Genomic DNA, 26123 nt, shown 5'->3' with positions numbered 1-26123 from the left:
CTCGAGTCTCACTTTAATATTTCTTGTGTGCTCTATTGGCATTATTCAGGTTTAGTCTGTGCTCCTTGTTTTTATCCCTTTTCCTGGAATCAGACACAAATATTAATCACAGTCCTATAATATTTTATCAATAAATGGCAGGTTCCCATAGTTTAAAGCTTTTAGGCATATATTGATATTATAGCAAGAGTATATATATATCTATTAACTTGTATTACTGCAGGGAAAAATAATATTAATATTAATTATGTGTACCTTCAGTACAAAAATGAGAAAAAATCAAATATTCTGATAAAAAAATAAAAGAAAAGAAATAAGAAAAATAAGAAAAAATCAGTAATTCAATATATTCTTGAAAAAAAAACAGCATCCATTTGTCTATGGATTATTATCTCCAATTCATATAAGATATAGTCACAATTCATATGATAGGATAGAGTCAATCAGTCTCAGCAGAAGATGCTTTCTTCACATGTGAGCAGTGAATCCAAGAGTCTCTTTCTCCAATCTTTATAGATGTTGGAGTAGTTAATAATATTTGGAATGGTCCTTCCCAGGAAGGTTCAGTTGCTCCAGTTCGCTTGAAATTCTTGATATAAACTTTATCTCCTGGGTTCAGGTCATGCAGAGAAAAGCCTAATGGTCAGGCTTGTACTGCAGCTCCGGATTCATGAAGTTCACGTAGTTTGTGCTGTAACTCCTGTATATAGGAAGCAATAGTAATATCTCCCCCTAATAGCGATGTATAAGCCGGGGAGAAAGGCTTAGCCTGTATAGGCGGATGTCCAAAAAGCATCTCAAATGGTGAAATATGTACACTAGACAAGATAAAATACCTTAGAATCTACCTACAAAAACAAACACAGATACCATATGATAATAACTACAAACACTTTTAACAAAAAATATAATAATATCTAAACAATTGGAAAAAAATATGAATTGCTCCTAATAGACTAAGGCAATATAATTAAGATGAAAATTCTACTAACAACAATCAATCTATTCATTGAAATTCCAATCATAGAGTTAGAAAAAAAAATTATAGTGAGTTGTTATTCTAAAAGCTGAGAAACAGAGACAGAAAGAGGGAGACAAAGAGAAGGGGAGGTTGAGAGGGAGAAAGAGAGGGAGGGACAGACTGGTACCAAAAAGTACTCATTATTCCAAATGTATCTATTTTAAGTAAATTGAAGAGAATACTATGAAGAGATTAATGTCATTTTCATGTGATTTTCATTAAAATCATATTTTTGAAGCCCTAATGAAGATTGACCTCTTTCCCCCAACTTCTACTCACACACAGTTCAGTTCTGCAGGTGACTAATTACATTCCCATTTGAAGATTCTAGGTGTACACTTGAGAGATTATGGTATTTTTCTAATGTTAGTAGCATTAATCTATATTGACACCTTCTCCCAATATCAGATTACAACCCCAACAATTACCCCACAATTGGTTAATATTCCAATATATTTTAGTCAATTAATATAATTTAGTTTTTAGGAAAAATAATATTTATTGAAGAGTTAGAGTAACAAAAGGAATATACTTCTTACTTGATACCAACTAAGTCCCTGGGGAAAGTGTGCTCAAATTTAAAGCATTTAGCACAAAGTAATTGTTTTACCAAATTAACTTCTCCATTGTTCTTGCTTGGCTGCCTCTAATTTCCTGCTGGGTAGAATCAAGAAAATGACACAAAAGCATCACTCTTCAATATTTAAAAATATATAAACTTATATGTATGCATGCTATTTTTCTCAATGCAATATAACCTGCCTTTGTATAAGAATACTGAAATTATCTTATTTGCAGATCCACATACTCTGTTCTTCTTTCAACTGTCATTCAAGGTTCAGGGTCCTTTATTTTCTAAATAGGCTTATATATCTTTTTATATGCTATCTAATATTTTACTATCCATTCAATTATAGTTTATTCCTCATCTGTTAAAATGTTTTGATTTGTAAGATGTATGTGAAATATAAAATATAAGATAAAATTAATTCTAGTAATAAAATTATTAAATAAAAAAATTACATTAATTAATTTTATTAGCAATTCTATTTTCTACCTTCCTCTATATTCCCTAAGATTATAGTTATTTTAATATGATCATATGCTTGTGATATATTTTTTCTCTTTTATTTAAGTTATTTACGAAATCTGTGATTGATGAGACCAGAATACTGAAGCTGATCCTGTCATTTGGTGTGACTTCAGAGAAATCACTGAAAACCTCTTAATACTCCCAGTTCTTTCAGGGAATAATAAACTCTCTTTAAAAAGATTTCTACTGCTTTCTCCTTTGGAAATTTATTCTTCATTGACTCTCTACTATTAGTTTATCAACTCTGAGACATCTCCAGAGACATTGAGCTATAGGACTCAGTGGACTGCCCCCCCTTTTCTGGGCAAATTACTCAAAGGATTTAATTAGAAGAGAAAGCTCTGAGAACACAGTATTAGAATGATTCAGAAACTGATGCCGTTTTTATTCAATATGGACAAAATACTCATCTGTCTACAGAATGCATTGGTTGTCACTAAATTCAGGAAATTAAATGGAACCTACTCTATACTCTAAGTAAGTGCAATTGTTTGAAGAAATGTTAACATGATGTACTTGAGATGGGGGGTAGAAATTTGAAAATAGCTAGACCTATGTAGCTATTTTAAATGGAAGAAATGACTGTTTTTTTTTTGTCTCTATGGTCACAATGGTATGCATCGTGGTAAATGGAATTTCCTTGCCCTAAGCAGCTGTTTTTTAGCACCAAGGAAAGCATATAACAATCCAAGACTTGGAACAATTGACTCCATGGAAAAATGATATATTTAAGAAAGTCATTCACATTTCTAAATATATTCCAAACTAGACTATGTCTTGAGATTATAAAATAGGTACTATCTTGAAGGAGTTTTTATCTTAAGAAATGAGAAAGTTGTTTTCAATGTACAGAAATGAAGCACCAGCCAAAGCTCTGGTGATAGTCTTCTCATATAAATATTTTAATCTCTTTAAGGTGTTAAAGCTATGAATGAAGAACCTTGATGATGCAAATGGTCACTTTAAGGTATAAAGTTTATGGGATACTTAACAAAATAATCCATTGTGAAGTGAAATTTTTACAAACAGTCTAGAAAAGTATTCAAATTAGATTTTGGAAAATAATCAGAAAATGAAACATAATATTGATTGCAGAATAATGTTTTAGTGTTGTGGTTTTGACTAGTGAGAAATAATGTCTCAGCAAAATATGAAGTGGAAAAATGCATAATCTTTTTCACTCCTTCCCTCCATATTGAATTGATGAAAATGAAATAATAGCAGTAATAAGTCTATAGCAGTTATAATTATTTTATGACATTTATATAGTGTTTATAATGTTCTAGTTCAAAATTATGTCTCTTCAGTAAAAAAGGCATGCACTTATTTAGCATGCTTTTAATAGAGAAATAATTTGAACATTTTATTTTTCAAAAATTCTCTACGATAGTGACCAGAGAACCTTGAATCATGATTTTATATTTCTCTATTAGATACCTTTCAACTGTAAATATGTTATCTTTCATGAGATAAAAAATAGATTCTTACAATGGGGTTGTTTGGGAAATTTTGGAAGACTTCTGCTCCATCAATTTTAAAAGTTGTTTTGTTCCAAAAGAAACTAACATATTTATATAATTCAAAATGAGTAAATTCATTGCTCAAAAGGAATCCAGGGGAAGGTCTTTTATACACTAAAATGTTAATTAAAGTGTCTTTTGCCAGGAGCAAAAAGTAGAAACAAAATAGCTTTCCACTATGGGGGAATACTTAAATATGACCATATGCTTGTGATATTAGAAAATATAAATATGTGGAATTTAGAAGTTTTAGAAGATTTTAATGAATTTAAGCAAAACAATCAGAACCAGGAAAATGATTTCCCTTAATAATGATAAATATATAAATGAAAATTTATTTGGCAGCAAAAAAGAACAGCAAAATATGAATATATTATAATGATTACAATCAAACTTTTTCACAGAAAATACCTAAGAGGATGCGTTTCCTTCCCTTTATTACCCAGAAGAAAAACCATAGGTGAGGCATATTTCATATACTGTCAAATATAGGGAGGGATATATTAAAAATGAAATGGTATTAAAAAGGGTCAATAAAATATTGCTTCATTCTTACTTCTATAGGTAAAAAATCTGACTGCTCCAATTAAAGAAAAACAATCAACTTTTATAGATTAGATTAAAATATTCAAATAAAGTATTCATCATTTCATCTTTCCCTTCATTCCTACAAAAATCTCTGTGAAAGAGGTAATGCGTCATGAATATGAACAACATTGGGGTGAGGAAACTGATGTTTATACACCTAAAACAGATTGTCCGGGGAAAGGGAAAGGGCCACATGTCAAAACTTAATTCAAGACTCTCCTAACCAGAAGTCTCATCCTGGACTAATAAAGATTTTACTCTCCCTCCAACCCCACCCAAAAAAAACAAAAGAAAAGAAAAGAAAACAACACATGGAAAACAAGAATAATGTAACTGAGTTCATCCTCCTGGGGCTTACCCAGAATTCTCAAATGCAAAAAGTATTATTTGTCATATTCTCAATTATGTACATTTTAACCATGGTGGGAAATATTCTGATTATTATAACAATTACTGAAAGCAAGAGCTTGAATTCTCCCATGTACTTGTTTCTTGCCTTTTTGTCTTTCATGGATGCTACCTATTCCACTATTATTGTCCCTAAAATGATCCTAGACCTGCTCTATGAAAAGAAAACCATTTCTTTCCAAGCCTGCATGGTCCAGCTCTTCTTGGAACATGTATTTGGTGGTGCTGAAGTTTTCCTCCTCGTGGTTATGGCCTATGATCGCTATGTAGCTATCTGTAAACCATTGCATTACTTAATCATTATGAGATGGCGTGTATGTATTATACTCTTGGTGGTGTCCTGCATTAGTGGATTTATGCATTCTTTTATTCAGCTCCTTTTTGTTTTTAGGCTTCCATTCTGTGGACCCAATGTAATTGATCATTTCGCATGTGACATTTATCCTTTATTGGAACTTTCCTGTACAAATACCTATATAATTGGCTTCTCAGTGGTTGCTAATGCAGGAGCGATATGCACAATTGTCTTTTTACTATTGCTTATCTCATATGGGGTCATTCTACACTCATTGAAGACTCAAAGTCTGGAAGGGCGACGAAAAGCCTTCTCTACTTGCATCTCCCACATCATAGTTGTTATTTTATATTTTGTTCCTTGTATTTGTATGTATGTTAGACCTGTCTGTACCTTCCCTTTTGATAAATCTATATCTGTTTTTTATACTGTCATCACTCCTTTGCTTAATCCCTTAATCTATACCTTGAGAAACACAGAAATGAAAAATGCCATGAGGAAGCTTTGGAACAGAAACAAGATGTCTAGCAGTAAGGCAATGAATGCTTTGTCCAAGCAATGATGCTTGACTAAGGAAATGTTAGAATGCTAAATTCCTAGAACATTTACTTTTGAGGCTAAGAAAGAGGTTGATGAATATATAAAATATATAAAAGGTAAGCTTTCTGTCATTAGCATTAGATATTTGATTGTGTGGTCATTATTTTTCTTATAAGAGCATAATAATTTGATGCAGAATTTTATCCACTTGCAGTTAGAGAATTCATGGACTGAATTCCAACTGAATAGACTTGTGACTTTTTGATAATTCATATACTTTATTGGTAGTATAACAATAGATATTGTAGGGAAGAGAAAAAAATTAATTATGCTAAAATTGTATCTCAGAAATTATGATGTAAGATATGGGAACATAGTGGCATTTTTTCTTTTCATACAGGTTGCATCTATGGAAAATAATTTCTATACAAAACATGCAAAAAAATCCCTAGGTGGTCTGATACTTTTAGTCAAAGAAAATATTCCAATTATTGTAAATAATAATGAGAATAAGAATATTAAAATGATTTTGTATTTCTTATCTTTTTGGTTTTTTTAAAGAGATAAGATGCTATAGTATAGTGGATAGAATGTTGGTGCTATTATATAGATGAAGTAGACAAATAACATCTGGTAATGTATGAATTATTAACATTCAACCTTTATAATTTTTCTATTGTTATTAATATTTTCAACAGAATTGCAATTTTCTTATTGGGTTTTTACAGCAATATTCACAGAACAAGATGTCATAAGTGTATGTTTTTTGTTTTAATTTATTTTTTTATATCCTTCAGATTATGTTACAATTATATGAAATAATAATTTTAGGAGTTGCAGACAATATTTTAACATATAAATCTATCACCATCATATCAATTAACTCATCTTCAGTATGCACCAAAAGAAGTGAAGACAACAAAGAAGTTTATATAAGTTGTTCTATTAACATAAAATGTTGATACTGTTGTCCAGGTTTCTATACTCTGAAAGCTTTGTGTTCCATGATACTAAAATATTATGAGTATTTGAAGTGAAAATATCTACTAGAAGTTTATGCTCAATTGTTTTATAGATCAAAGTAATATATCTCAGTTATTGTTCTCAAGTATTCATTTGATCTTATAAAATTGAAAACTTCCTCCAAGAATATTGAAATCTCTTTTCTCCTCTTGAGTTTATGTTGTATATTTCAGGCCACTAGAACAGTCATACATATCATATCTTTGGGAAAGGAAACATTTTAGGGCCAAGCAAGAGTTAGAAAAAAAATCATAATTTTGATTATATTAATTAAAAAAAAGTTTTTGTACAAACAAAATCAATGCAATCAAAATTAGAAGGGAAGCAACTAATTGGGAAAAAAATTTTCATAACAAAAACCTCTGATCAAGGTCTAATTACTCAAATTTATAAGGAGCTAAATCAATTATACATAAAACCAAGCCATTCTCCAATTGATGAATTGGAAAGGGTCATGAATAGGTAATTTTCAGATAAAGAAATCAAAACTATCAATAAGTATATGAAAAAGTGTTCTAAATCTCTTTTAATTAGAGAAATGTAAATCAAAACAACTCTGAGGTATCACCTCACACCTAGCAGATTGGTTAACATGACAGCAAAGGAAAGTAATGAATGTTGGAGGGGATATGCCAAAATTGGGACCTTAATGCATTGCTGTTGGAGATGTGAATGGATCCAACCATTCCAGAGGGCAATTTGAACTATGCCCAAATGGCACTAAAAGACTCTCTGCCTTTTGATTCAGCCATTGCACTGCTGTGTTTGTATCCCAAAGAGATAATAAGGAAAAAGACTTGTATAAGACTATTCATAGCTGCGCTCTTTGTGGTGGCCAAAAATTGGAAAATGAGGGGATGTCCTTCAATTGGGGAATGGCTGAACAAATTGTGGTATATGTTTGTGATGGAATACTATTGTGCTCAAAGGAATAATAAACTGGAGGAATTCAATTTGAACTGGAATGACCTCCAGAAATTGATGCAGAGAGAAAGGAGAACCAGGAGAATCTTATACAGAGAGACTGATACACTGATACACTGATACACTGATACACTGATACACAAATATAATGGACTTCTCCATTAGTGGCAATGCAGTGATCCTGAACAACTTGGAGGGATCTACAAGAAAGAACACTATCCACATTTGGAGGAAAAACTGTGGGAGTAGAAACACTGAAGAAAAACAACTGTTTGATTACATGGGTCAAGGGGGATATGATTGGGTATGTAGACTAAATGATCATCCTAGTGCAAACATCAACAGCATGGAAATGGGTTCTGATCAAGGTCACATGTAATACCCAGTGGAATTGCATTTTGGCTACAGGAAGGGTTACGAAAGGGGAGGGAGGGAAAGAATATGATTTTTGTAATCAAGGAATAATGTTCTAAATTAAGGGAATAAAATTTAAAAAAAAGAACAGTTACAAATGAATTTTTTTTGAGGAATGTCATTTACCCTCAACCTGGTTTAGCCCATCTTGCAGACACAGTTTTACCAGGCTGTGGCTACTACACATACTACATTTTCTTGGAACCACAAAGAAAATTAGGTTAAAAGTAAACATCAAAGGTAGAAGAGCAGGCCTGAAAAGGACCGTTCAGTCCCTCAACTGAGGTGTGAGTTCTCCCTAAACATGCTATGTCTACCCCAAATGTTTGAAATCTTTCTCCAGAAGAAGGGGTGGATGACAAAAATTTGTTCCAATGGCCATAAGGTTTCTGAAGCAGGCACTGTGGATTGTTTAGAGCCTGTTGAAATGTTAATGATGCCAAGGTCACCCACTGTATACATGACCATCACCAGTCATCCTGACTTTTAAAGTGGACTTTGATGACCCTAGAAGAGAGCAGGAAGTTTACAACTTTGTGCTACTCTACCTGGGTTTTTCATACATGCCATTTATTTAAAAGCTGCTCTGTTGAGTTTCACTGTTGCCTTAGTACTCTCACAAGATCTTCATTGATTATAAAATCTAGATATCCAATATCCAGTAATTATCATCTTTTGTGGTTGATCTTTTCTGTGCCAATAATATGTGCATAGAGCTAAGATCTTGATAAGAAGATAATGATAATGATGACGATGAACATAATAATAGCTAACAGTTGAATAGTACTTTAAAAAAATTCTACTTACTAAGCACTTCACAACTATTATCTCATTTGAGCCTCACAACAACCCTGTGAGGTCAGTGCCATTCTTATCCCAATTTTACCAATGGGGAAACTCAGGCAAAAAGACATATGCAGAATGAAACAGCTGATAAGTGTTTAAGGTCAGATAGAAGTCATGTCTTCCTGATCCCAACCCCTGTCTTCTATCCACTATGCCCATTAACTGTCCAAACAAAATTATTATTTTGTTTGCCATTGAATTTGTTATTATTAGGCAGTTATATCTTATCTTCAAAAGACCATGCTGTAATTCCTTCAGGGTATTCTATGATTCTTTTTGTGAATGGTTTGAGGATTAACCATTCAATAAAATAGAGGTCTTTTACAGGTACTTAAAAAAAATCTTGAGCTTATACACAAGATATTTGGGTAGCACATCAATTTTGTCTTTTAATTTATCCTACAAGGATATTCCACATATCTGTTTCCTGTTTCACACTTCATTAATTTTGCCACTTAATTACTCCTCAGTTGAAGTTCAGTTTTCAAAAATGTTCTACCTACCATGTACCTTTCCATTATATTTTTATTACTTTCCATTTTGTTTTTTTTTAATAGAGGACATTCCATAATTCATCATCATAGACCTTTAACCAGGATAATATTTGTGTTAAAGAGATGAATTTGTAAAGTAGGTAATACGTTAGGATTGTTGGGAACATTGTGTGACTCCTCAAAACATTTTAAACTTGATCTATTTCTTCTACTCAATTCTGGTCCCAACCATTGTCAACTGGGTGTCCCATATTCTCTCTCTCTTACCCTTCCCCCATATATTCATATTCCTTTTAAATGCATATATACAGTTTTGTGATAATAATAATTAAAATTTATATAATACTTAAATATTTATAGAAAACTTTATTACCTATATTTTTTCTAATTTCATATTTTATTATAAACCTCATTAGATTATCTAAGCTTCTTAAAAGTGGGCATAATTTTATACTTTATTTGTATATTCCATTCCCTTCACAAATTTCAGCTGATCTCACCCTGGAGGAAGATGGCATTTTTCATCTACACCCATTGGAAAGGTCTGAGATTATTGTACTGAATCGAGTAAACAAGTCTTTCATAGTTAATTATTATTACAATGTTTTTCTTACTGTGTTCAATGTTGTACAGGTTCAGTACACTTTACTTTGCATAAATTCATGTAAGACTTCACCATTTTTTATGAAACCCTTCAGCCGGTTTTTTCTAATACCACAAATCATTATGAAATACAACTTATTCAGTTTTGGATATTGATGGGCATTAGACATCTATTCAATCCCCAATTCCTTGACACCACAAAATAACTGCTAGAATATATTTCAAGTCATCATTTCCTCTATTCTTTTATATCTTTGAGATAAAACCCTATTAGTGGCATTCTTGGATGTAAGGATATGCAGTTTATAACTATGGTTATAGTATGAAAGGTTTTGCTATAATGATTAGATCCCTTCAGACATCCACTAACAGTACATTAGTGTTTCTATTTTTTAAAATCTCCTTTAGTTTTTATTATTATCCTTTTCTGTTATTTTAGCCAATCTAAGATGATGAGGTAGACTCTCAGAATTACTTAAATTTGAATTTCTATAATAAATATTGATTTAGAGCATTCATTAATGTGACTATTAATATCCTTGGTTCTTCCTTCTAAAAACTACCTGTTTATAACCTTTGACAATTTATCCATAGAGGAATGACTTTTTTCTTATAAATTTGACTTAGTTTCCTCTATCTTTAAAAAATTAGAATTTTGTCAGAGAAATAATATGATTTATTCCACCAGTTTTCAACCTTCCTTTTAATTTTTGCTACACTGGCAATAAAAACCATTTTAATTTCATGTAATTGAAATTATCTATTTTTCTTCAAATATTGTTCTTATCTCTTGTTTGGTTATAAATTCTTCCACTATCCATGCATTTGAAAGGTAACATTTTTTCATTTTCTGCTTTTTAAAACATGATTTAATCATTTATTTCTAAGTAAATTATCTATTTTGACCTTATCTTGGCATATAGAGTGAGGTGTAGATCTATAACTAGTTTCTGCCAATCCATTTTATATTTTTCTCAGTATTTTTGTCAGTTAGTGAATTTTCCCCTCAAATGTGGAACTTGTGTAAAGGCATTTTTAATAATTTCAATTATTTATTTATTTGTTTTAAAATATTTTTCCATTGTTGCATGATTCATATTCTTTCCCTTTTTCCCCCCATCCTCTTCCAAGAGCTGACAAGCAATTCCCTTGGGTTATACATATATTACCACTCAATACATTTTTCCATATTACTATTTTTTGTAATGTTTAAAAAAACCAAAACCCCACATTCTATATTCATATTAACAAGTGATAAATCATATGTTTTCCTTTTGTGTTTCTACTCCTAGAGTTCTTTCTTTTGATAGAGATAGCATTCTTTCTCATAAGTCCTTCAGGTTGATCCTAGATAATTGCATTGCTATTAGAGGCAAAGTCAATTAATTTGATTCTGCCACAATGTTTCAGTTTTTGTTTACAATGTTCTCCTGGTTCTGCTCATTCATTTCTCCTTGCATCAGTTCATGGATGTCTTTCCAGATCTTATGGAAATCAAGCCATTTATCATTCCTTATACTAACATATACCACAATTTGTTCAGTCATTCCCCATTCAAGGGATACCCCCTCATTTTCCAAATTTTTGCCACTACAAAGAGCATGGCTACAAATATTTTTCTACAAACATTATTCATTATTATCTCTTTGGGGTGTTCTCCTAGTAGTGATATCGTTCAATTAAAGTGTAAGCAATCTTTTAATGTTCTTTGGCCCGTGAGGGTTAAAGTGAGGAGAGTAGTTTAACAGGAACTTTGTTTAACTTAAGAAAAAAGTACAGCTAGAAAGGTAGAATAGAAGAAAGAAAGACTATTAAACTATAAATATAAATATAACTAAAATTCCTAATGCTACCTAAAATTTCCTAAATTTATCTCTGTCTTCTGAGGGCAGTGTCTTCTGCCTGGCACACCAGGCATAATATACTCCACTATAGCTATAAATTATTCACTAACTACTATATAATTTGTATAAAATCCAAGATTTAAAAAATATTTCAGAGAAATTTCAGGAAAAGAAGCTCACTACCTCCTCAAATGAAGAAAGTGAATTGTTTGGAGAAAGTACCATAAAGAAACCTACACTGCATCAGAAGATCCAGAATGAACTTTGACATTTAGTTGATTGAACTGAAGTGGATTGAACACATTTATTTTGAATGTAAACTCTTATGCCAAAGGGGATTGCCCCCTAATTGGCTTTTTGTCAATGTACCTAGCAAACTTTGGTTTTGCTTTCTCTGGGTTTTATTTCCCTCTTATTTCCAACTATTGTAGTTTCTTCTTAGAAAAGCGCAATATTGTATGCACCTGTAGCTAGAAGATCTTTAGAGGTATGAGCTGGATATGCTATATGATTCATTGGGGAGACTAGTTTCCCAAAGCATCACAGGGGTAAATTGTGAAGAGTGAATCAAACTTTCTTTGACTATCAATTAGTAATTTTAAATTAATCAATCACTCAGCTTTTGAGACAAAATCAAGTATTTGAAAAAAAAAACACTGGGAAAATTGGAAAACAGTATTGGAGAGATTAGGTTTAGATCAGTATGTCACACCCTACACCAAGATAAATTCAGAATGAGTGAATGAAATGAATATAAAGAAGGAAACTATAAGTAAATTAAGTGAACTTAGAATCGTTTACCTGTCAGATTTATGGGAAAGGAAATATTTTAAGACCAAGCAAGAGTTAGAAAATATTACAAAATGTAAAATAAATAATTTTGATTATATTAAATTTAAAAAGTTTTGAACAAACAAAAGCAATGCAATCAAAATTAGAAGGGAAGCAACAAATTGGGGGAAAATCTTTATAACAAAAATCTCTGACAAAGGACTAGTCACTCAAATTTATAAGGAGCTAAATCAATTGTACAAAAGATCAAGCCTTTCCCCAATTTACAAATGGGCAAGGGACATGAATAGGCAATTTTCAGATAAAGAAATCAAAACTGTCAATAAGTATCTGAAAAAGTGTTCTAAATCTCTTTTAATTAGAGAAATGTAAATCAAAACAACTCTGATGTATCACCTCACACCTAGCAGATTAGATAAAATGATAGCAAAGGAAAGTAATGAATTTTGGAGAGGATGTGGCAAAATTGGTACATTAATTCATTTCTGGTAGAGTTGTGAATGGATCCAATCATTCTGAATGGCAATTTGGAACTATGTCCAAATGGCACTAAAAGACTGTCTGCTTTTTGATTCAGCCATAGCACTGCCTGGTTTGTACCCCAAAGAGATCCCAAGAAAAAAGACTAGTACAAAAATATTTATAGCTGCAATCTTTGTGGAGGCAAAAAAAAATGGAAAATGAGAGGATGCTCATGACTGAGAAATGCCTGAACAAATTGTGGTATATGTTGGTGATGGAATACTATTGTACTGAAAGGAATAATGAACTGGAGGAATTCAATATGAACTGGAATGACCTCCAGGAATTGATGCAGATTTAAAGGAGCAGAACCAGCATAACCTTATACAAAGTGATGGATACAATGTGGCACAATAGAATGTAATGGACTTCTCTACTAGCAGCAATGCAAAAATTCAGGACAATTCTGAGGGACTTTTGAGAAGAAATGTTATTCATATCCAGAGAAAGAACCTTGAAAATAGAAACACAGACTAAAAACATCTGCTTGATTAAACAGGTCAATGGTAATATGACTGGGGTGTAGACTCTAAGAGATGACCCTAATGCAAATATGAATAATACAGAAATAGGTCTTGATCAATGACACATGTGAAACCCAGTGGAATTTCTCATTAGCTACTAGAGGGTGGTGGGAGGAGGGGAGATAAAGAACATGAATCACATATGCATGGAAAAATATTCAAAATTAATTAATTAATTAATTTAAAAACTTTCAAACAAAATTAATTAATTAATAAAAACCTAAGCACCCTCACTTAACACTAAACAAGAGAATTCATAAGTCACTTACTAAAGTAAGCTCACAACTTCAAAGGCTACTTCCATCCCCCATTCCCAACCTGGGCAGTGCTAGGCAAATTGAAAGTCTGCAATTGGTTCCCATAAAGAGAGGGAAGAGACAGGAAGTGATGTGAAAAAAAGACAATAAAATCCTGAACTTACTGTCTGGGGGTGTGTGCTCCTTTGGACTTCTTTGGAGGATGGCTTCAGAGACTCTGTGTTGGTGAGCTGGTCTGAAGGAGGAGAGACTCTTTCCCTGAATCCTGCATTGATTTGCTGCATTGATCTTCCTTTCCTGGCTTCTGGAGAGGTGTTACTTTTCTGGGGAAGTCTGCATTGGTGGAACTCTTGCTGAAGACATTACCAGGTCCTCTAGCTAAAGGTGACTGAGTTGTCCTGGGGCTAAACTGAAAACTGGAGCAACATTTAGAGACTAGACATTTCTCTACCCTCTTTTTATATTTCTCCACTCTCAGTCTTTCCACCTCTTTGTAAATAAAGCTACTAAAAGTTATTTTGATTTAAGCTATAATATTTTAAATTGATGACCACAATATTACTTTTTAATTTTCATATTAGCATACATAAATACCAAACTGGTTAAATTCTTACACTACCTAACTCGATAAAATAATTGATAGCCACCACTCACTCTTTCAATCAGTTTTCTATAGCAACCCAACTGTCAGTAGCCAACTGCCAGTAGATCATTGTTGCAGAGACTTCCCTCTTGCTCTCTAGAGATCCCAGAGGCAAAAGACCTCCAAATATCAGGGGCTGCTTACTTTATTTCCTTATGGACCAACTCCACCCCCCCAACTTCCTGTGAGAGAGCCAGCTCTTTCCTCTCCTCAGTCCTGGTCTCATTGGTAACATAATCTTCAGCTCTGGCTCACTGTCTCCTGTCAGTTCTGATCTACTTAGAAATTCTGCCCTCTAGCCTCTTAAGGAGACAGAGGGGGGAGATTAAGAAAATCACATTAATAGGGTATACCTCCAATTGGCCTTCCAGAATGGTTGGATCAATTTATAACTCAATCATCAATGCCTTAGTGTCCCAATTTTTCCACATCCCCTCTAACATTAATTATTTTCTTTTACTGTCATATTGGCCAATCTGCAAGGTATAGGGTGGCACTTCAGAGTTATTTCAATTTGTCTTTCTCTAATTTGGAGGGTTTTAGAACACTTTTTCATATGATTATTGATAGTTTTGATTTCTTCATCTAAAAACTATCTATTCATATCTCTTGACCATTTGTCAATTTGGGATTGGCTTCCTTTCTCGTCCATTTGACTTAGTTTTTTATATATTTGGGAAATTAGACCTTAATTAGAGACAAATTTCCCTCAGTTTGTTGCTTCCCTTCTAGTTTAGTTGCATTGGTTTTGTTTGTACAAAACTTTTAAAATGTAATATAATCAATATTATTCATTTTACATTTTTTAATATTCTCTGTTTCTTGTTTCATCTGAAATCCCTTCCTTTTCCATGGATCTGAAAGGTTTACTATTCTATGTTCATCTAATTTATTAATGATTTCACATTTTATATTTAAATAATTTACCCATTTGTAATTTATCTTGGTATACTGTGTGAGATTTTGATCTAAATTATTAAATTTATGGTTGGCCTGAATAGATTTAATTGGTCACCAGGGATTTAATTTCTAAATCCTAAAAATGAATTACTAAAGTAAAAATGGAATTTATGGTAGTTTATTTTTACCATAGAGGGAATATATTAAGGAAGAGAGAAAAGAAAAGGAGAGAGAGAGAGAGAGAGAGAGAGAGAGAGAGAGAGAGAGAGAGAGAGAGAGAGAGAGAGAGAGAGAGAGAGAGAGAGAGCTTCCTTTGAGCCAGGTAGAAATTCTAAGGCCCCAGCCAGGGGAAAGGAGTCACAAGATGATGGGTCTTTCCTGGAGGCTCATGTCTCCAGGAAGGGCAAGGAAGGAAGTCAGCTTTTACACTCACCACATTGTCAGCAGATTCTTTTATCAGTCTCAACTCCAGCAGACTCCAATCCAAGTATCCCTCTTCACTCCAAGTGATCCTCTTCACTCCAAGTGTCCCTTTATTCCAAGTCTCTCTCTTCACTCTAAGTGTATTCACTCCAAGTGACTCCCTTCAAGTCTTCATTTTTTGTATGTCTCTGATTCCATTTTTAAAGACCTTTTTCTCTTGTGTCACTTCCCCTAAATTTACATCTAGCAATCACAGCTGACACTCCACTCCAGGACTTCCCACTCTTTCACATGTGGCTCACAGACCTCACACTCAATGTATGAAATGAGTGTTCACACCGTTTATGGTTAAAATTCAAAATGCGTAGATCTTCATACACAACTTTAAGTACTGTGTTTTACACTTTGGGGATTAAAATCTAAAAATAGACAGGGGATTATAATTTAATCTTCACAGTCAAGGAAGAGCTAAGTATCTTCATTGTTACAATCAGGATAGAGCCAAATCCAATCTTCACAACCCCCCCCATGATCATTGGGAGAGTAGTCTCCCCATTGATCATTTAACATAATCATCTTGTAGCCCCAAAAATTTCTAACTACAGATGTATACAATATTTCACTTTCTAAGAGGAAATTTCAATAGTTAGAGATAAGAGGGAAATAGAAAAGAGATAAGGCAAAACCAATCTTTTGCTAGGTGCATTGACAAAAAGTCAAATTAGGGAGCAGTCCACTTTGGCATAAAAGTGTACATTTACAATAAATGTTTAATTCCCTTTTGTTCAATTGATTGCACTCAAAAGTTCATTATGGATCTTATTGATGCAGTGTAAGTCTCTGCTAGCATATTTCTTCAAATAGTTCATTCCCTGGAATCAATGAGTTAGCAATTTTTTTCCTGAAATTCTTCTCAAACAGAATTTTAAATCTTGGCTTTTAAATAAAAATACAATACAATACAATTCCCCCTGAAGAAGGTGTTCACCAATAGCCAGGTCAATTCAAACTGGTTGTGTTATGGGTATATGAGTCAATTATCAAAAGAAAAAACCAAAAATATAAAAGAAAATAGAGGAAAAAATAATATTTTAAGAAAAATAAAACATTCAAAATTCAGAATCAAAATATCAAAAATTATGTATATAAAATTTCTGAATAAAAGAATAATTCATAATAGGCCCTTGTATTAGGGTCCAATTGAAGTAAATTTCTGTCCCACTATTCTGTAGGAAAAAGAATGCAGTAATATTGTATTTACCCATTATACTACAGGAAGTTGCCATTTCTTAAGAGAGAAAAAAGTACTAGATTTTTGGGTATAAAGGGAAGTGTCATTCCCTAGTCTGATATTTTATCAATTTTCAGGGATAGGGGAGCCAGAATAGCCAATTCTTAGGTACTTTCATAGAAACTTTTTTACAGGGAGTGTAGTTCAAGGAGTCCTGTGTCTTAACATATGTGAAATGCCACAACCTCTTCTCACACTAAGTTCAAGTCCTTTTATGTTGGCATAGAAGTTTATCAATCCCACATGGATTGGTTTTCTTTTGACCTGTGTGCTCTTTTGACACTTTTCAGGTTAAATCTGTGCTTCTGTGGCACTATATAGGTAAAGTCTGTGTTCCATTTTTTATCCCATTTCCTAGAATCAGACACAATCATGAATCACAGTCCTATACATTTATCAAGAAATGGCAGGTTTCTATAGTCTAAAGTTTTTGGGGTATGCATTTCTATACTAAATAAATGGATATCTTAGCTTATTGCAAAAATTAAAAAATAGTTAAGAGAAAAGTAGCTACAATGAATCCATGAGTCCCTCTCCCCAATTTTTAATAGCTATCGGTGTAGTTAATAGGAGTTGGAATGGTTCATCATAAGCAGTTTCAGTTGAGCCAGTACATTTGATATTCTTAATATACACACTATCACCAGGGTATAATTCATGAAAAAAATCAAGAAGTCTAATTTTTCCCATACTGATTTCCATATTTTCGGCAGGTTTTTTTTTTTTTTTTTGGCAAATAGAATTGGAACGATGTCTTGTTCCAAAGGCTGGGTTTTTGAAATGCATTTATTTTTAAATAATGATTTTCTTTGGTAGATTAGGAAAATAAGTCATACTTTTGATCACTTAAGATTCATGATTTTTAGTGGGTATGGATTCATAGAATACAGGGAACCTACATTAACATTGTCAGGAATGTCACATTTAAAAGTGGAGTCACATGGACTATATACATATATATATATATACAGAAAATATTTGACTTACTGCTTTATTCTGCTTCTGAGATCTAGTTTGACATGTTTAAAAATCAGCTATATTGGAGGCAGCTAGGTATCTTAGTGGATTGAGGGCCATGCTTAGATTTTGAAGGTCTTGGTTTCAAATTTGATCTCAGGCACTTCCTAGCTATGTTACTGTGAGCAAGTTACTATGAGGATTGGATTTAGCTATCACATGATTGTAACAATGAAAGCACTTAGCTCTTCCTTTATAGTGAAGCCAGAATTGTAAACTTCAAACTATTTTTAGATTTTAACTACAAAAAATGTGTTAAGTAACTACAAAAGATAAATTAATCACAAAAAGGCATTAAGTAACCCAAAAAGATATAATCTAACCAAAGAAGGTGAAAACTAAAGAATGGACAGTCCTGGAGAAAAGCATCTGCTGTGATTGGTAAACATGAAAATTTAGAGGAGGTGACACAAGAGAAAAAGATCTTTAAAAAGAGGAGTTTCGGAGATTCAAGATTCATTTATTGGGACAGTCAGTAACCCAGACTTGGAGTGAAGGATCAGTCACTTAGAGCTGAAGGGAAGTGGACATTCAGAGAGTCAGTCACCAGGCTTGGAGTGAAGAATGGAGAAATGACTGGAAGACTTTTTTTAGACTGTTACTGTTGGTGAGTGAAAAGCTGATTTAGTGACCCTGCTTTTCTGGAGGTGTGAAGCCTGCAGATAAGGCCCATCATCTTGAGACCCTCTTCCCCAGGTTTGGGCTTAGAAATTCTACTTGGTATCAGAAGAAACCAGAGTTGTTTTTTTTCTCTCTCTCAGTCCTTAATATCTCCCTTCTATTGTAAATGTTGTAAATAAACTACCATAAATTCTATTTACTTTAGTAATTCAATTTGGGATTTAGAAATTAAATCCCTGGTGACTAATTAATAATATATTTCAGAGTCCACAATAACCACCATTGACTAGTTTTCCTATTTCTGTTTTGGAAATAATACACAACAGTGAATTTTTAGATGGAGTCTAAGGTTTTAAATAAAGAATTGTGCCTATGATCATGATAACTGCAATTAATCACTGGTAATTGATGATATTATTATTTTCCCCATATTCTCTCCCTTCAGTTATCCTTGGTTTTCTCATGGAGGCCATGATGATTATAAGAACATCATATTATTAATGAGGAGAAAGAGATTTATAGAAATACATACACTATTAAAAAATACAGCTCTTAATTATGGCCTAGACAAAAATCCGAATAAAAGCAGGTTTTTGTTTTTTTCTGGAAGATGGAGTTGTAATGGGAGCCAAGAATATTATTTGATATCAATAAAGAAGATAAATCATCATTAAGCATGATAATATGGATTTAGGGCCAATACAAAATTTCTTTTATGGAAATGTGGAAAATTTTATTTCTCTTAGTTTAAAGTTCTTCCCAAGTTTGTTTTCCTAGTTTTATAAGTATCAACATTGGGAAATCCATAAGAAAATATTTTAGTAATTTTTATGACTTCTTCCCTATTATCTTTCTTTGATTCAAGGCTTAATTTTTCATCCTAGGCAGTTAACCTACTCATTTTTCTTTTCTTTTTTTCAAATCATATAACTTCCTGACACTTTAAATTAGAAAACTTGGCTTCCACACTGAAGGATCAGAAGGCATGGCATATAATATCCAGAAGGCAAGGGAAAAGATCTACAAACAAAAATCTACTGCCCCCAAATTGTCTATATTCTTTCCAGTGAAAGTATGGTCATTCAATAAAATATTGACAATAAAATAAGACTGATTGGACTGATTCCAAGCATTCCTGAAAAAAAAATTGATTTAAACAGAAAATTTTATTCCTAAATATAGAACTGAAGAAAATCACAAAAAATGCTAAGGTATTTGTTCAAGTGATATCTGCAAAAGATAAGAAAAGATGGATCTGCAACTCTTAAAAAATGTTATTATTTGAAGTGGAGCATTACTATATGAATTGAAAAGATATCCAAGAATTTCTGCAGAGAAAAATCAGAAGAACCAGGAGAACATTCAACACAAAAAGTGAAACATTGTGGCACAATGAAATGAAATAGTCTTTTCTACTAATAGCAATATTATGAACTGGGACAATCCCAAAGGACTCATGAGAAAGAATGCTTTCCACATCTAGAGAAAGAACTGTGGGAGTATAAGTACAGAAGAAAAACATATGAATGATCATGTAGTTCAATGAGGTTATAACTGGATTTAAAAGATCACTCTATGGCAACTATGAATAATATAGAAATAGATTTTGAAAGATGATATATGTATAACCCATTGGAATTGCTTGTCAGTTCTGGGAGGGAGGAGGGAAGAGGGGTGGAGAAGATCATGAATCTTGTAACATAGAAAAGCATTGTAAATAAATTAATTTTTAAAAATAGTTATCATCATTCTAGTACCTAGAAGAAGTACACATTGATTGGGTGGTGGCAACATGCATAGGATGATATGTCAAAAAACAATATTAAAAAAAAAAACTAGGGTGAAAGAGAAGAAAATACTAAGAGTAATGAGAAAAAAATATAAAATATATTTCATAAAGAACTGTCAGGGGAGGGGTGAAGACCAATATAATAGAATGGAAGAAGAGATTGGTAACAGGTAATATTTAACTCTTAGGCTCATTGGAATTGATCCAGAGAGGAACAGATCCATTGGGGCAGAGAATTATATCTTGCCTCATATAGAAGTAGAAGGATAATAAGTAGGGTGGTGGGGAAAGGAGCAATACAGGGGATGGAGAGTTTGGGGGTGGGCCCTTTCACAAGGGAGAGTGGGGGGATGAAAAGGCCCTATAGTAATAGGGGAATAATAAGAAGGGAAGTAACATTAGGAAAGGGAAAGGAGAGAGACTGATTAAAAGAGAAAGCTGCAGGGGATGGAAAGAGGGATAAGAGAAAAGGCAGGATTAAAGGATTAAGTCAAAATGGAGGAGAATACACAGCCAATTATCATAACTGTGATTGTGAATGGAGTGAACTCACCCCAAAAATGAAAGTGGATAGTAGAATGGATTAAAAACCAGAATCCTAACATGTGTTGTCAACAAGAAACACTTGAGGCACATAGACATACCCAGGGTAAAGGTAATAGCCTGGAGCAGAATTTACTAAGCTGAAACTGAGACAAAGAAGGCAGGAGTGGTAATTATGATCTCAGACAAAGCTAAAGTAAAAATAGATTTTATTAAAAGAGATAGGGTAGGTAATTACATAAAAGGCTGAATAAATAGTGAAGAAATATCAGTACATGACATGTATGCACCAAATGGTATAGCATCCAGATACTTTTTAAAGGAGAAACTAAAGGAGCTCAAGGAGGAAAAAGATAGTAAAAAACATATATGTGGAGAACCTCAACCTTCCCCTAACAGAACTAGATAAATTGAACCAAAAATAAATAAAAAAGAAGTTAGGGAAGTGAATGAAATATTAGTAAAATTTGATCTAATATATATCTGGAGAAAAATAAATAGGGATACAAAAAGGAATATACCTTCTTTTTAGGAGCACATGACACATAGACAATGATTGACCATGTACTAGGATATAAAAGCATCAGAAACAAATTTAGTAAAGTAGAAATAATAAATGAAAATTTTCAGATCATAATTGGATAAAAATTATAATTAATAAGGGATCATGGATAGACAAATTTAAAATTAATTAGAAACTAAATAATATACTTCTTCAAAATTGGTGGGTTAAAGAACAAATCAAAGAGACAATTATTGATTTCATAGAAGAGAATAACAATGAGTAGACAACATATCAAAGTCTATGTGATACTGCCAAAGCAGTAGTAAGGGAAAATTTATATCCCTGAGAACATATATCAACAGACCAGAGAAGGAAGACATCAAAGAATTAGGTTTGCAACTTAAAAACAAAACAAAACAACAACAAAAAAACTAGAAAGAAAGCAAATTTAAAATCCCCAGATAAAAACTAAAATGAAAATCCTAAAAATCAAAGAAGAAATTAATAAAATTGAAAGTAAAAGAATTATTGAACTAATAAACAAGGTTAGGGACTGGTTCTTTGGAAAAAAATAAAGTACTGGTTAATAAAAAAAGAAAGATAATCAAATTAACAGTACCAAAGTAGAAAAGGGCAATCTCACCTCTAATGAAGAGGAAATTAAGGTAATTGTTAAGAGATATTTTTCCTACATATATGACAATAAATATGACAATCTAGGGAAAATGAGAAAATATTTACAAAAAAGTATGAATTGCCTATATTAAAAAATAGGGAATAGAATACTTTAAAAATCCCATCTCAGGAAAAGAAATTGAACAAACCATCAAGGAACTTCCTAAGAAAAATTCCCAAGGCCAGATGGATTCACAAGTGAATTCAATCATATAGTTAAAGAACAATTAGCCCCCAAACTATACAAACTATTTGACAAAGTAAGCAAAGAAGGAGTTTTACTAAATTCTTTTTATGACACCAATATGATACTGATTCTAAAACCAGGCAGATCAAAAAACAGAGAAAGAAAACTATAGACCAAAACCCTTAATGAATATAGATACAAAAATCTTAAATAGAATACTAGCAAAAAGACTTCAGCAAGTTATCCCAAGGATTATTCACTATGATCAGGTGGGATTTATACCAGGAATGCAAAGATGATTTAATATTAGGAAAAACATCCACATAATTGACCATATCAATAACCAAGCTAACAGAATTTATATGATTATCTCACTAGATGCAGAAAAGCCTTTGACAAAATACAACACTCATTCCTATTGTAACTATTGGAAAATATTGGAATAGATGAGCTACTAACTACTAATTCCATCTCTTTTCTACAGGAAGAAATTGACTCCTTACCAAAAACAGTTCCAAAAAATCATCTGGCTCGTGACATTCTTATAGCTGCTCAGGACGCATGTGTGCCTTTATTAACCAATCTTGTTGTTCTTATTTAAATAGATCTGAAGAAATTGTGATAAATATCCATAATTTTAAATGACACTCAGAAAATTGCTTTAGAAACTCATGTGACACCTGATGGTACATGGTGGAACCTCTCATGGCTATATGGAACTGGGATGTTTTCTACTGTAATGGAATGGGCTCTTCTAATTTTGGCAACTGTGTTACTCCTTGCAGTTTGTATTATCTGTCACACTATAGCTTATAATAAGCTTTTAACAGGTCACAAAATTATATACACTTGCACCACGGATCAAGGCCAAGTTAGAGAAGAAATAGTTCTGACTTATGAGTGATAATTCCTTTTGTTATGCCCCTGTTTGGCTAACCCATTTTCTAATGGAATGTGTAATATGATTTTCAGTTTTTGATATTATTTTTCTCTAACTTTCTAATTGGAATTTGAGTTATTTTCTCCTCTTTTTAAGCTTGAGTATATGGAATCAGTATTTATGTTTTAAACTTGAAGGATAAGTTTACAATACTTATTAGGCCTATTGCATACCAAAAAGCTTTAGACTATGGAAACATGTCATTGAATATTAGGTATTATGGGACTTTAACAAATATTTGTGTCTGATTTCAGAAGAAGGGGTTACTAATGAGCCCCTGCACAGTGCAAAGAAATACAAGGTCAAGGAGATCAATAATCCCTATAGATTTGATAAGGATATAACCCAAGACAGAGGATTTGTTTTGGGGTTCAAGAAAGCAGCCATTTGGCAAAGCCAGATGTTGGCCTTTTCTGTTCTTGGTTTCTCTTTTTGTCTCCCCTCTTCCTGTGACTGAAGGAAAAATCATACCAGGAAATAATGCTTCCCTTTTACCTCAGACTTTTGTCCCCTTTTCTCTTTTTAGTATGGTAATTTTAGGTAGTCCTGGCTGCCAATGGGTAAGTGCAATATTGGTGTAATTGTCCTGCATGCTTGTAGCATATGAGCTACCTTAAATTGGGCCTTGCTGGTGATTCAAGTATCTGTTGTAATTTGATTTTTACTCATAATTTTATACATCTATAATTTATATATAAATATAATATATTATTATTTTATTTTATTATTATAATGTTCTCTCTCTCTCACTCTCTCTCTCTCTTTCTCTCTCTCTTTCTCTTTTTAGAATTGATTCATACATCTCACAGTTCAGCCATGTATCCCAGGGTGATTCTAGTGTTGTTCCACATCCTCCTGAGGGAATTCCTAAAATCCAAAGTTTAAGAACATTTAAAGTAATTTTAGATAAAAAAAAATTAATAATGCCATGAAGAAAGGAAGTTGATCTTCTGGAGGATATGTGATAAGGATGCCTACAGAAGTCACATACTATATCAAGTGATCCAGATTGAACTTTTGGATATAATGAACTGAACTGAAAAGGGTTGAACCCAACCTATCATTTACTATTTGTAAGGTCTTATGATAAAGGGGAATGCCTCCTAATTGGCTTTTTGTCAGTGTCTATCATTCATTTCTTCTGCCTGTTCCACCGAAGCAGTCTTCTCATGCTGGGTGAGCAAAGCCTTGGTTCACCAGGGGTCGGCGACCTGATGGTTACCCTCACAAGGTATAACTGGCCTATAGAAGCCGTTGCCCAGGGTGTGGCTGCTGCTGCATGCTAGCAGCTACTGGGAGCCACAAGTGAGAGCTGGGTGTCAGGTGGGGGTCAGAGACTGGAGAGCTGCCCTAAGAGGGCATGAGAAGCCCTCCATACCAGAGATACTACCCCTCCCTGAACACCCCATACACCCCAAAAGTCGACAGGTATTCTATGGTGAACTGTCAGCTGGACTCAGGAAACAAGGTCGACCAAAGAAAAGATTCAAGGATCAGCTAAAGTCAAACTTGAAGTGGGCTGGCATTACACCAAAGCAACTAGAACTCTCTGCCTCTGAGAGAAGCAGCTGGAGAACCCACATTAACCATGCTGCCACCACCTTTGAAGATGAGCAACGTCGACGTCTTGCTGCTGCGCATGAACGCTGATACCAGGCCACAACCGCACCTCCTGTAGCAACTGGCATCCCATGCCCCATTTGCCACAGGCTTTGCGCCTCAGCCTTTGGACTTCAAAGCCACATGAGGGTACATCAATAGATGATAATGCACAAAGACAATTGTCATTCTCAGTAACCGAGAGACTACCACTACTATCATTCATTTCCCTCCTTCTTTCATTCCTCTCATCCCACAAATTGTTGTAATTCATTCTATGTAATGTGCAATGTTTTATATTCTCTAATGAGAGAATCTTAAGTGTCTATACACTTCATAAATGGAATGATTCATTGCAGAGACCTGAATCTCCTAGTTAATCTCCTAGAAAACCAAGTGAGAAGATTTAATATGCTAGTCTCCCAAAGAATAAGAGTGGGGGGTTGTGTGAAGGAAATTTGCCTTCCCCCTTTCTGGAGTCGCACAGTTGACATCATCAGAAAAGAGCTCAATACTCTAAGAAACTCACTTGCAAAGGTCCTAGAGAAATAAAGCTTTAAAAAATATTTTGTTTCCTCTGATTTAGAGTTAGCAATCATGGTGGAAGCAACCATAAAAGTGATTACTTCCAGTCAAAGGTTTTATGTGTGTGTGTGTGTGTGTGTGTGTGTGTGTGTGTGTGTGTGTGTTGTAAGGATAAATTTAGCATTGAAGGACAAATTTAGCATTTTAACCTAAATTAAATTAATTATTGGTCACCATGGATTTCCCAAATAATAAAATAAAAATACCCAAGTCAGTCTGAAATTTTATGGTGATTTAATTAATATAGTGGAAAGAAATTAAGAAGGGAGAAGGAAGGGTAAAGGATTTCTCCTATCTGGCTTGTACTGGGTGGGAAGATTTGGGGATCTAAAAAGTAAGAGTTTGGAGTGTGAAGGAGGAAGGAATCAACCTGAACTCCAAGAGCTCTAAGCCAAGATGCCTCAAGCTGAATTAGCTTAAGGGCAAACTCACCCCCAAAACCAGACAAATAGCTGCCACCACAACAAGACGTTGGAATGCTTAGCACACTGCCAGCCAGAGACATCTCTCCCAGAAAAAGAGAGAGAAGGGAGGAAGTGACGTGCCTCATAGAGACAGTTTTATGTCACTTTTCTGCATCTCATCTGTACCGATAGCTTAGTTTGACTTAGGACAGCCCAGGGGTCTGTCAGCTGTTTCTGCACATGTCTGTTGAAGGCCATCTCCTCAGATAATTAAATCTTTGAATATTGTGCAG

At 33.4% G+C, this 26123-nt stretch overlaps 1 protein-coding gene across 1 annotated transcript; it reads left to right on the top strand.

Moving 5' to 3' along the window:
• Positions 1-4530: 4530 nt before the first annotated feature.
• Positions 4531-5487, top strand: LOC100019374 (olfactory receptor 4A47-like). The gene has a single exon (XM_007497642.3). It carries the CDS (start codon positions 4534-4536, stop codon positions 5485-5487), a length of 954 nt encoding a protein of 317 aa, XP_007497704.2. The 5' UTR covers positions 4531-4533.
• The last annotated feature ends 20636 nt before the right edge of the window (positions 5488-26123 follow it).

The sequence above is a fragment of the Monodelphis domestica genome, chromosome 6, assembly GCF_027887165.1.
Source record: "Monodelphis domestica isolate mMonDom1 chromosome 6, mMonDom1.pri, whole genome shotgun sequence".
NCBI classification, from domain to species: domain Eukaryota; kingdom Metazoa; phylum Chordata; class Mammalia; order Didelphimorphia; family Didelphidae; genus Monodelphis; species Monodelphis domestica.
Note: the sequence above shows the minus strand (reverse complement) of the source record. Positions and strands in the feature narration are given on the sequence as shown.

What these genes read in the sequence shown, in the direction of transcription:
- LOC100019374 (XM_007497642.3), top strand. Translation starts at nt 4,534, where the DNA reads ATGGAAAACAAGAATAATGTAACTGAGTTCATCCTCCTGGGGCTTACC.